This window comes from Oncorhynchus clarkii, chromosome 18 (genome assembly GCF_045791955.1).
Source record: "Oncorhynchus clarkii lewisi isolate Uvic-CL-2024 chromosome 18, UVic_Ocla_1.0, whole genome shotgun sequence".
NCBI lineage: Eukaryota > Metazoa > Chordata > Actinopteri > Salmoniformes > Salmonidae > Oncorhynchus > Oncorhynchus clarkii.
The window spans coordinates 18,300,821-18,313,150 of record NC_092164.1 but is presented as its reverse complement, the minus strand read 5'-3'; the positions used below and the strand labels follow the sequence as shown (position 1 = coordinate 18,313,150).

At 49.9% G+C, this 12,330-nt stretch overlaps 1 protein-coding gene across 1 annotated transcript in view; it reads left to right on the top strand.

Moving 5' to 3' along the window:
- Positions 1 to 2,216: 2,216 nt before the first annotated feature.
- Positions 2,217 to 12,330, top strand: part of LOC139373137 (pericentrin-like) — a 46,961-nt gene continuing 36,847 nt past the window's right edge. Inside the window, exons 1-3 of the mRNA XM_071113274.1 lie at positions 2,217 to 2,382; positions 5,658 to 5,837; positions 6,383 to 6,577. Of these exons, the coding sequence (XP_070969375.1) occupies positions 2,335 to 2,382; positions 5,658 to 5,837; positions 6,383 to 6,577 (423 nt within the window). The 5' untranslated portion in view covers positions 2,217 to 2,334. The remainder of the gene's footprint in view (positions 2,383 to 5,657; positions 5,838 to 6,382; positions 6,578 to 12,330) is intronic.

Here is a 12,330-nt window from a genome sequence, read left to right as displayed (position 1 = left end):
GACAAACAGAAAATACATTCCTCCCTACCTTGCAGGCTTACCCAGTATAGAATGTAGGGCTTGACTTTTTGGTGTCTTGTAACAGATGTCTCTTTCCATTCATCAATTGGCTGCTGCACAGTTTGAATTGATTGATAGATTTTATTTGTCAGTAAAAAAATAATACATATATTGTTGTCCCTATTCTTTTTACATAAATACATATGCAATTACATAGATACAGACACATTACAGAGACAGACATGAAAAAATGCTCATCCTCCAGATGAGTATGAGGGGGGAGTTTAAGTACAATTCTTGCAAGCTTGTTTGGCTGGTACAGTAGCTTATTTTTTTTAGATGTTTGGGGCTGCTGGTGAACCATGATGTGCAGGCATATTCAAAGTGACACTGGACTAGCAATCTTCCATCCAATTGGCGACAGATTTTCATGGCAATATTCAAAAATCGTCATAAAAACAATATGCCTAGGGCCTCCCGAGTGGCACAGCGGTCTAAGGCATTGCAGTGCTTGAGGTGTCATTATAGACCCGGGTTCAATCCCAGGCTGTGTCACAGCTGGCTGTGACCGGGAGACTCATGAGGCAGCACACAATTGACCCAGCGTCGTCCGGGTTAAGGGAGGGTTTGGCTGGCTGGGATTTCCTTGTTCCATCACACTCTAGAGACTCCTTGTGGAGGAGAGCCTACAAGCTGACTTCAGTCACCAGTTGGACAGTGTTTCCTCTGACATATTCGTGTTGCCAGGTTAAGTGAGCAGTGTGGCTTGGCAGGGTTGTGTTTCAGAGGTCGCATGGCTCTCAACCTTCACCTCTCCCGAGTTCGTAGGGGAGTTGCAGTGATGGGACAAGACTGAAACTACCAATTGGGGAGAAAAAGCAGTAAAAGTACAACAACAAAAAAGTATTAATATGACATTTCAGATATTCTTTTAGGAAAACTTGGCACCGGATATGATACAGAAGATTTTAATTTACCAGACATTTGAGAAAATGTATCAGACATCCATATGCATTCAGACCCGCCATCAATAAATGAGAGATATTGACCAAATGAGCCACATTTACGTCTTTAAAAACAGCCTATAACAAATTAAAAAAATTAAAGATATATTTTTAAATATATATATATATATATATATATCCTATATAAAATAAGAAAAGCTTAGGCCTCACCCAGAGAGATATAGATAGAAATGCCAGTGGCATGCTATGTCTGCTATACAGATATAGACATACAGGAGGCTAAGTCATATATATATATATATTAATCAAAATATTTTGTATAAAGATAAGCATTATATTGTTAGATTACAGGAGTAAAACTCTGGTAGGCCTGAAATAGTCTTACTCCCCTCAAATTCAACTGTCAGAGTCAGTTGGAACACTGGGGTGCACTGCTGTCATATCATAGGCCTGAAGTAGATAAAGCTTAATAATAGCTTATTAAGTTAAAGCCCCCCCCAGAAAATACACAACCCTCCCCAAAGCAAAAAAACGAGTTTGACAACCCTACCTATTTGGACCATCACTCCCCCCAGTACATTTCGATCTGTCCCTAACTGGTATTTTGACCAATCAGATCAGATCTGAAAAAGATCTCATTGAAAAGATTAGAGGAAAATATATCTGAATTGTGCTGCCTGTGTAAATGCAACTCAACCGGACCCAACCTGCACACGTTTGAATTTTGGACCCGCACCGGGTAATCGTGTTCGGATGGACCCATGAAGAGCTCTAATATGTAGTTAGCGGACTAAATCCGTCGTCAAGATACATCAGTTGACAGTTGAGTTTGGGCAACCCAAAACTATGCTGCTACTGGTTAACTAATTTCCCCCGGGCATTTAGCGCGCCGTTTGCAAAGGTGGAGTAGTTGGTTTAAAAAGCTTAATTGATCCAGTCAAAAACACGCACACATTAAAATAAAATATTGTATTGGTGGACTATTTTTGTAACTCTCTATATGTATTGGCTAATTCCCTTATCAATCCAAGTTTAGCTTCACCATTTAGTCCTCTGATTGGTTTCCAACTTGTCAGTAAGGGACCTGTAGAATATGGGAAGGAGTTTTTGACTGTGCATGTAAACACTTAGAGAGCATGATTTCCATTGGCTGTGAAATTCGCTCCGAGTGTGTTGATTGGCCATGTTAGCGGAGGAAACGTGATAAGGGCGGTGCTAAAACGACATGGCGGCCATATTGAATTTCATATTGACAGTTGTTCCAAAGATTTTGCATCCGAGGCACAAGAAAGTGAAAGGTATTGGTGGAATAATCAGCGATTTTAGGACATTTGTCCTTAACCTTTAATGGTTGTGTTTCAACCAAGACATGGACGAAGATGAACGACAGAGGAAACTAGATGCTGGAAGAGCAAAGGTTAGTAACGACTTATGGGTAATGCATCAAAGTAGCTGTCTAGCCATCAAGCTAACCTAGCTAAACGTATCAGTATCAGCAACATTGTCGTACAATAAAGTAATAGGTTGCAGTTGCTTGATAAAGGTCCTTGCGTAAGTTCAAGTTTTAGCAACTAGTTGAATCGATGTGGCTATGGTTAGCCGAGTCTAAACTAGCTACAGTATAGTAACTAGCTAAACCCTTTGTTATTCATGATTTATAATGACCCAATTTGTGGCTTACTAAAACAAATGTTGGTATTGTTCTACGGTTGACTCAACAACCCAGCTGACGTTATACTGCCAATTTGAACAACCCTATTGTCTCATCTACTGTTTGACTTAACTAAATGCACCCAGTTTACTACTGATTATTAACGTAGTTGGGATTTGGCTAGTTGTTGTAGAAACGGGATCTTATTCAGTTTGCTACCCAGCCCAAATCTATTCCCCTTCTGTTTACTAATTAGTGTGGGCCGCTTACTGGAAGAGTATCATCCCTGCTTGCCAAGTCGATGCAGGTGATGATGGCAGCCAGGATTGGGTTCGTATGTGTATGTGGTTGCGTTTGAGATACACATCATATGCACAATTCTACGCAGGTGATCCGATATTTGCAATGCGTGGAGAGGTGTGAAACACTACCACTGAGGTTTAAAATTTCAAGACCAGGCAGGTCAATGTAAAATAACGACCCTATAATCCGCGCAGACTTTAGAGAAAATGTCTTGACCCGTCACCTGAGCATCCACCCTGCCATTCCCAACAACGGTGTCTATATCGCTTCGGGTATGACCTTCTGCTTGGGGTGGCTTTCTCCCAACAGTTGTTGTTAATTTAGATTTGCATGTGCTATAGAATATGAGATATCTGACAGGCTCACCCGAGTCTTGAAAGGATGTGTGATCTACCTATTTTTGGCACACCTCAAACCTGGGTGATGCTCTCGCAGCAGGTGTATGATGACTTTGTTCACAGTACCTTAATTGATAAACCATTGTTATTATGACAGAAATCCACCAACATGCAGCACAGTCAGTTGGTAAGTGAAGTGAGGGGTGGCATGGCTCTTGGGTTGTGGTGATTCTGTCTATTGATCTAGAACAGGGGTGGCCAACCTTCCTCCAGGAGAGATACTGAGTATTATTCAGGCATTTTGCACCAGCCGTGCTCCAACACACCTGATTCAGCTTATCAAGGTCCTGGTGAGCAGCTGATTAGCAGCAAAAAGTCTGGTAGCTCCAGCTCTGCATGTGGGGGTTTGACCACCCCCTGGTCTATCTATGGGATCTATTGATCTGTTTTGGGATGTTGTTAACTCATCACTGTCTTGCCTCTGTCTGTTTTTGGGGTTCTGTTTTTGTGGATGGGACTGATAGAAATGCACCACACAGAGACTTCTGTTCATTTATTTCCACATGATTTAAGTTGTCCCCGTAGACACTAATCCACAATCAGTCTTCAGTTGTTGTTGTGTCCCCCCCCCCCCCCCCCCCTAATGGTTGAGTTCTCTGGCTCTCTGATATCATAGCAGGTGTGTCAATGTGAACACACACCATCAGATGGCGCCATGACACTAAACCTTGCCTCTGGTCCTCCAGTACCCCCAACAGTACACGTTTTTATTGTAACCCTGGACAAGCATGCCTGGTTTAACTTGACAACTAATCATGAAGCCCTCAATGAGATGAATGAGGTGCGTTTGTCCAGGGCTACAATGAAACTGTGTACTGCTAGGGGTACTCAAGGACCACGGTTGGGAAACACTGGTCTGAAATAGTATAGAAAAAAGGGTGCAGTTTCAGATAACAGAACACATTGGATCCCAGTAGGCCTTCTCTTGCCGTTAACGTCCCAACCCTCACATGACACTTCTGAGGGAACTAGTATGCCCTCAAATATAGCAACAGTATTAGAAAAGTTGAAAACAAATGGGCATGACATATGCTACAGTAGGCTTTTTCATGCTGTACTTAATTGTGAAATCGTCAGTGAGCCACTTATGGCAGCTGTTGCTATGGTGATGTGCCACGTCTGCATCAGTTGTCTTTTGATTTGAGGCATACGAAGCTCCAGTCTTCAGTTTGAACACACAGCCTACATACGTACACACACAGAGCTGCCTGTCTGATAGTGTTAGTGTGTAGAGCAGCGTCTTCGACTACAGCTAAGTCTCACTTTATCACAGTCAGACACAGGAGGCTGAGGATGGTGAGTGGGTGTAGAGTGGGTGTGTACAGTATCTGCTGAAAGCTGGGCAGACTTCAATCGAGTAGAACAGCCCACATGTAGAGATCAGGCATTGAAACACACACATACACTCACACTCACACTCTTATGGGTCAGTAGCACTGCTCAATGCAACATGAGTTCTGGGGCTGGACATGGCATGGGTCGGCTTGTTACGGGTTTGCTTGGGTTGGAACAAAACATGTGCTACCACCTTGACACACACTTTGGGCTGGAGACAAAGCTCCTCCTGCGTTCTCTGCATTACACTGCCGTCCCAACCCTCGGCGGGAGGTTGAAGTGTCATATTGAGACTAGTGTGCTTGTCTGCCGTGTGTGTTGTCTTATCTGTGTGGGATTGATAGATTGGTTTGACGATTTGAAAGGGAGAGAAAGGCTGCGTGGGGAGAGAGAGCGTCAGAGGTGGAGCGTTATACGAGGGTCTCTGAACCACTGTAATCTGATTTTAAGCTGCTTATAGGAGAGAGAGAGAGGGAGTGAGAGAGAGAGACAGGGATGTTGAAAGATGCACAATTACACGGACTGAATCAGTGCACTTGGCCTTCAAAATGTCAGGAGGTTTTTCCGATCGCTTTGTTGGGAACCAGTGATAGTGGTTTTGGGATATCCACGGAGAGATGCTGGGAGGACGACTGTTAGGACTAAGTGGAGACTGGCTGGTTGACTGCTTTGGACTGGCAATGTGCTGTGGCTTTCATTCTCTGCTGGTTCAATCAGGGATGTTACCTGAGTGCTGGGAAGATTATCTGAATCAAACTCTTGTTCTTGCTCATTGGGTGGATGAAAACCTTCACCCCTTAAACCTCTAGCCTTTTCTGACTTCTTTAATCACTGGGATGATTGATTGGCACTTTGGCCTTTTATTCCTTGATCGGAATGATGGATTTTAACTTTGATGGACTTTGGTGAACTCTGACTTCTAACCCCTAACATGCTGATAGTGTGGTGGTGTTCAGCCCTCCTGACCTACGTGTCCCTCTACCTCTCCCTGTCCTTCCTGCGTAGCTTGCTAGCTTCCGACAGAAAAGGGCGAAAGGCGACGGTCAAGTCGCGCAGAAAAAGACGCAGAAGAGGAAGGGCCCGTCTCCAACGCAGAATGACGGCCAAGCGCAAGGTCGCCCCCTAGGGATGGACCTCCGGACAGACGGCAACGCCACACAGCAGGACCGCATGTGTAACAATGAGGTGAGCCTCTGGCTGAATGAATGAAAGGAATGTAAGTATCCACACTGTTGCAAAGGCTGACTCTATAGTTTAATGCAGTATTTCGATCATACGGTCTTTGTCAGATTTGATTGTATGTCAATCCAATCCCAACTCTATGAGCATGTATCTCTCCATGGGTCAGAACATGTCATTAGTGTCTCTGTGGAAAGAAATGGGTTACTAAACACAAAGATGCTTGTGGGCTGGTTGTCATAGCAACATGAATGGGATTACTGTGAACTCTATGTACAGGCTTTAAAGGGGAAGTCCACCTAATTTCATGGAAGTAATAAAGCAAGTGTGTTCAATTAGTTGTGTTTGTGCAATGCTAGAACAAAAGCCTGCACCATCTGCGTCACCCTATAGCTCTCAATGGCTAAGATTAGATAGTCACGCTGCTTTAAAGGTATAGTTCACCCAAATGATCAAGCTTGTCTGGTTTTATAGATAACCAAGCAATTAGTCTATGAATATGTGCAATATGACTAGGTTTACTTACCCAAAACTTTTTTTGAACACTTAAGGAACCACAATGTATTGGGGAGACAGATCAGAGCCATCTTCCAGAGGTCCAGTGGAACCAGGGGCACTTGGAGCAACACCATCCCCAGGAGGGAAGCAGTGTCCTGGGGAGGCAGGCGGTCAGTGGGCATCCTGAGGAGATGGAGGTTGTGGGAGAGGAGGTCCTAGTGGTTCGCACTGGAAAAGATCAGCTCAAGGTACTGAACTGTACCGACACACACGGTTTATTTAAGCAATAAGGCCAGAGGAGGTGTGTTATATGGCCAATAAACCACGGCTAAGGATACAGTGCTTGGATACAGCCCTTAGTCGTGGTATATTGGCCATATTCCACAAACCCCCAAGGTGCCTTATTGCAATTATAAACTGGTTATCAACGTAATTAGAACAGTAAAAAGTTTTAAAAATGTTGTACACATGGTATACGGTCTGATATACCACGTCTTTCAGACAATCAACATTCAGTCTTTGTATATGAATTAGGAAATATGTAAAGCTTTTCCTATTGTAGGGGATGGATGGGAGAGAAAAAGCTTGAATTCTAATTTCATTATTGCTGGAGAAATGACAAACGTTTTTAAATATGTACCAGGAGAAATGGGTTAGACGTGTGTTCGTATGCATGCCCTGCAACAAAAGTTAGACACACACTTCACTTGTGTGTTGTACCTCGTTTCCCTCCTTCAGGGAACAGTAGTTGTATTCATAACTTTATGGTTAGATGCACTTGTTTGACACACACCACCCACAAACACACACATACACACCACACACACACACCACTCCTAACTGGGTTGGGTATTTTCTTGTTTGGATTAATTTGTTCTCATGCTTTTTTACCCATAAGAACCCAGGGCTGCTTCTGAATAATTACAGATAGAGTGCCTTCAGAAAGTATTCAAACCCCTTGAGTTATTCCACATTTTGTTACAGCCTGAATTCAAAATGGATTAAATAGATAATTTTTCTCACCCATCTAAACACGATACCCCATAATGACTAATTGAGAAAATGTTTTTTAGAAGTGTTAGCAAATTTGTTAAAAATGTAATATCTCATTTACATAAGTATTCACACTCCTGAGTCAATACGTAAGTCTCTAAGAGCTTTACATACCTGGATTGTACAATATTTGCCTATTATTATTTTCAAAATTCTTCAAGCTCTGTCAAATTGGTTGCTAGAAAACCATTTAAGTCTTGCCATAGATTTTCAAGCAAGCAACTCCCGTGTAGATTTGGCCTTGTGTTTTAGGTTATTGTCCTGCTGAAAGGTGAATTCATATCCCGGTGTCTGGTGGAAAGCAGACTGAACCAGGTTTTCCTCTAGGATTTTGCCTGTGCTTAGCTCCATTTATTTATTTATTTTTATCCTGGAAAAACTCTCCAGTCCTTAATGGTTACATACCCATAACATGATGCAGCCACCACTATGTTTGAAAACATGGAGTGGTACTCAGTAATCTGTTGGATTTGCCCCAAACATAACACTTTGTATTCAGGACGATAATTAAATTCCTTTGCCACATTTTTTGCAGTGTTACTTTAGTGCCTTGTTGCAAACAGGATGTATGTTTTGGAATATTTTTGTGTTCCTTTCACTCTGTCAATTAGATTAGTATTGTGAAGTAACTAAATCTACAATCCTACATTTTCTCCTATCACAGCCATTAAACTCTGTACCAATAGGTGCCCTTCTTTGTGAGGCATTGGAAAACCTTCTTGGTCGTTGTGGTTGAATCTGTGCTTGTAATTCACTACTCATCTGAGGGAGAAAAAAATTGTGTGGGGCAAAGAAATGAGGTAGTCATTTAAAAAATCATGTTAAACACAGTGAGTCAATGCAACTTATTATGTGAGTTAAGCAAATCTTTACTCCGGGAACTTATTTAGGCTTGCCATAACAGTGGTTGAATACTTATTGACTTAAGACATTTCAGCTTTTCATTTGTAAAAATGTAGATAAACAGAATTCCACTTTGACGTTATGGGGTATTGTGTGTAGGCCAGTGATGACAAATCTCAACATAATCCATTTTAAATTCAGGCTGTAAAGCAATAACAAAGTCTAGTGAATACTTTCTGAAGGGACGTCTTTCTCATCCATGCTTCTCTCTGCTCCCTCCCCAACTTCCTCCCTCCCCATTTCTCCCAATTTCCCTCTCTGCTCAGTCTCCCTCACTCTCTGCTCAGTCTCCCTCACTCTCTGCTCAGTCTCCCTCACTCTCTGCTCAGTCTCCCTCACTCTCTGCTCAGTCTCCCTCACTCTCTGCTCAGTCTCCCTCACTCTCTGCTCAGTCTCCCTCACTCTCTGCTCAGTCTCCCTCGCTCTCTCCCCTCCCTCGCTCTCTCCCCTCGCTCGCTCTCTCCCCTCGCTCGCTCTCTCCCCTCGCTCGCTCTCTCCGCTCGCTCGCTCTCTCCGCTCGCTCGCTCTCTCCCCTCGCTCGCTCTCTCCCCTCGCTCGCTCTCTCCCCTCGCTCGCTCTCTCCCCTCGCTCGCTCTCTCCCCTCGCTCGCTCTCTCCCCTCGCTCGCTCTCTCCCCTCGCTCGCTCTCTCCGCTCGCTCGCTCTCTCCCCTCGCTCGCTCGCTCTCTCCCCTCGCTCGCTCGCTCTCTCCCCTCGCTCGCTCTCTCCCCTCGCTCGCTCTCTCCCCTCGCTCGCTCTCTCCCCTCGCTCGCTCTCTCCCCTCGCTCGCTCTCTCCCCTCGCTCGCTCTCTCCGCTCGCTCGCTCTCTCCCCTCGCTCGCTCGCTCGCTCTCTCCCCTCGCTCGCTCGCTCGCTCTCTCCCCTCGCTCGCTCGCTCTCTCCCCTCGCTCGCTCGCTCTCTCCCCTCGCTCGCTCGCTCTCTCCCCTCGCTCGCTCGCTCTCTCCCCTCGCTCGCTCGCTCTCTCTCCGCTCGCTCTCTCTCTCTCCGCTCGCTCTCTCTCTCCGCTCGCTCTCTCTCTCCGCTCGCTCTCTCTCTCCCCTCGCTCTCTCTCTCTCTCTCTCTCCGCTCGCTCTCTCTCTCTCTCTCCGCTCGCTCTCTCTCTCTCTCTCCGCTCGCTCTCTCTCTCTCTCTCCGCTCGCTCTCTCTCTCTGCTCGCTCTCTCTCTCTCTCCGCTCGCTCTCTCTCTCTCTCCGCTCGCTCTCTCTCTCTCCGCTCGCTCTCTCTCTCTCCGCTCGCTCGCTCGCTCTCTCTCTCTCTCTCTCTCTCTCTCCGCTCGCTCTCTCTCTCTCTCTCTCTCCCCTCGCTCGCTCTCTCTCTCTCCCCTCGCTCGCTCGCTCTCTCTCTCCGCTCGCTCGCTCGCTCGCTCTCTCTCTCCGCTCGCTCGCTCGCTCTCTCTCTCCCCTCGCTCGCTCGCTCTCTCTCTCCCCTCGCTCGCTCTCTCTCCCCTCGCTCGCTCGCTCTCTCTCCGCTCGCTCGCTCGCTCTCTCTCTCCCCTCGCTCGCTCGCTATCTCTCTCCCCTCGCTCGCTCGCTCTCTCTCTCCCCTCGCTCGCTCGCTCTCTCTCCCCTCGCTCGCTCGCTCTCTCTCCCCTCGCTCGCTCGCTCTCTCTCCCCTCGCTCGCTCGCTCTCTCTCCCCTCGCTCGCTCGCTCTCTCTCCCCTCGCTCGCTCGCTCTCTCTCCCCTCGCTCGCTCGCTCTCTCTCCCCTCGCTCGCTCGCTCGCTCTCTCCCCTCGCTCGCTCTCTCCCCTCGCTCGCTCTCTCCCCTCGCTCGCTCTCTCCCCTCGCTCGCTCTCTCCCCTCGCTCGCTCTCTCCCCTCGCTCGCTCTCTCCGCTCGCTCGCTCTCTCTCTCCCCTCGCTCGCTCGCTCTCTCCCCTCGCTCGCTCGCTCTCTCTCTCCCCTCGCTCGCTCGCTCTCTCTCTCCGCTCGCTCGCTCGCTCGCTCTCTCTCCGCTCGCTCTCTCTTTCTCTCCCCTCGCTCGCTCTCTCTCTCCCCTCGCTCGCTCTCTCTCTCCCCTCGCTCGCTCTCTCTCTCCCCTCGCTCGCTCTCTCTCTCCCCTCGCTCGCTCTCTCTCTCCCCTCGCTCGCTCTCTCTCTCTCCCCTCGCTCGCTCTCTCTCTCTCCCCTCGCTCGCTCTCTCTCTCTCCCCTCGCTCGCTCTCTCTCTCTCCCCTCGCTCGCTCTCTCTCTCTCCCCTCGCTCGCTCTCTCTCTCCCTCCCCTCGCTCGCTCGCTCTCTCTCTCCCCTCGCTCGCTCGCTCTCTCTCTCCCCTCGCTCGCTCTCTCTCTCTCTCCCCTCGCTCGCTCTCTCTCTCTCTCCCCTCGCTCGCTCTCTCTCTCTCTCCCCTCGCTCGCTCTCTCTCTCTCTCCCCTCGCTCGCTCTCTCTCTCTCTCCCCTCGCTCGCTCTCTCTCTCTCTCCCCCTCGCTCGCTCTCTCTCTCTCTCCCTTCGCTCGCTCTCTCTCTCCCCTCGCTCGCTCTCTCTCTCCCCTCGCTCGCTCTGTCTCTCCCCTCGCTCGCTCTCTCTCCCCTCGCTCGCTCTCTCTCCCCTCGCTCGCTCTCTCTCCCCTCGCTCGCTCTCTCTCTCCCCTCGCTCGCTCTCTCTCTCCCCTCGCTCGCTCTCTCTCTCCCCTCGCTCGCTCTCTCTCTCCCCTCGCTCGCTCTCTCTCTCCCCTCGCTCGCTCTCTCTCTCCCCTCGCTCGCTCTCTCTCTCCCCTCGCTCGCTCTCTCTCTCCCCTCGCTCGCTCGCTCTCTCCCCTCGCTCGCTCGCTCTCTCTCTCCCCTCGCTCGCTCGCTCTCTCTCTCCCCTCGCTCGCTCGCTCTCTCTCTCCCCTCGCTCGCTCGCTCTCTCTCTCCCCTCGCTCGCTCGCTCTCTCTCTCCCCTCGCTCGCTCGCTCTCTCTCTCCCCTCGCTCGCTCTCTCTCTCCCCTCGCTCGCTCTCTCTCTCCCCTCGCTCGCTCTCTCTCTCCCCTCGCTCGCTCTCTCTCTCCCCTCGCTCGCTCTCTCTCTCCCCTCGCTCGCTCTCTCTCTCCCCTCGCTCGCTCTCTCTCTCCCCTCGCTCGCTCTCTCTCTCCCCTCGCTCGCTCTCTCTCTCCCCTCGCTCGCTCTCTCTCCCCCCTCGCTCGCTCGCTCTCTCTCCCCCCTCGCTCGCTCGCTTGCTCTCTCTCTCCGCTCGCTCGCTCGCTCTCTCTCTCTCCCCTCGCTCGCTCGCTCTCTCTCTCCCCTCGCTCGCTCTCTCTCTCCCCTCGCTCGCTCGCTCTCTCCCCTCGCTCGCTCGCTCTCTCTCTCCCCTCGCTCGCTCTCTCTCTCCCCTCGCTCGCTCTCTCTCTCCCCTCGCTCGCTCTCTCTCTCCCCTCGCTCGCTCTCTCTCTCCCCTCGCTCGCTCTCTCTCTCTCCCCTCGCTCGCTCTCTCTCTCCCCTCGCTCGCTCTCTCTCTCCCCTCGCTCGCTCTCTCTCTCCCCTCGCTCGCTCTCTCTCTCCCCTCGCTCGCTCGCTCTCTCTCTCCCCTCGCTCGCTCGCTCTCTCTCTCCCCTCGCTCGCTCGCTCTCTCTCTCCCCTCGCTCGCTCGCTCTCTCTCTCCCCTCGCTCGCTCGCTCTCTCTCTCCCCTCGCTCGCTCGCTCTCTCTCTCCCCTCGCTCGCTCGCTCTCTCTCCGCCCTCGCTCGCTCGCTCTCTCTCCCCCTCGCTCGCTCGCTCTCTCTCTCCGCTCGCTTGCTCTCTCTCTCCGCTCGCTCGCTCGCTCTCTCTCTCCCCTCGCTCGCTCGCTCTCTCTCTCCCCTATCTCGCTCGCTCTCTCTCTCTCTCCCCTATCTCGCTCGCTCTCTCTCCCCTCGCTCGCTCGCTCTCTCTCTCCCCTCGCTCGCTCGCTCTCTCTCTCCCCTCGCTCGCTCGCTCTCTCTCTCCCCTCGCTCTCTCTCTCCCCTCGCTCGCTCTCTCCCCCCTCGCTCTCTCTCTCCCCTCGCTCGCTCGCTCTCTCCCCTCGCTCGCTCGCTCTCTCCCCTCGCTCGCTCGCTCTCTCCCCTCGCTCGCTCGC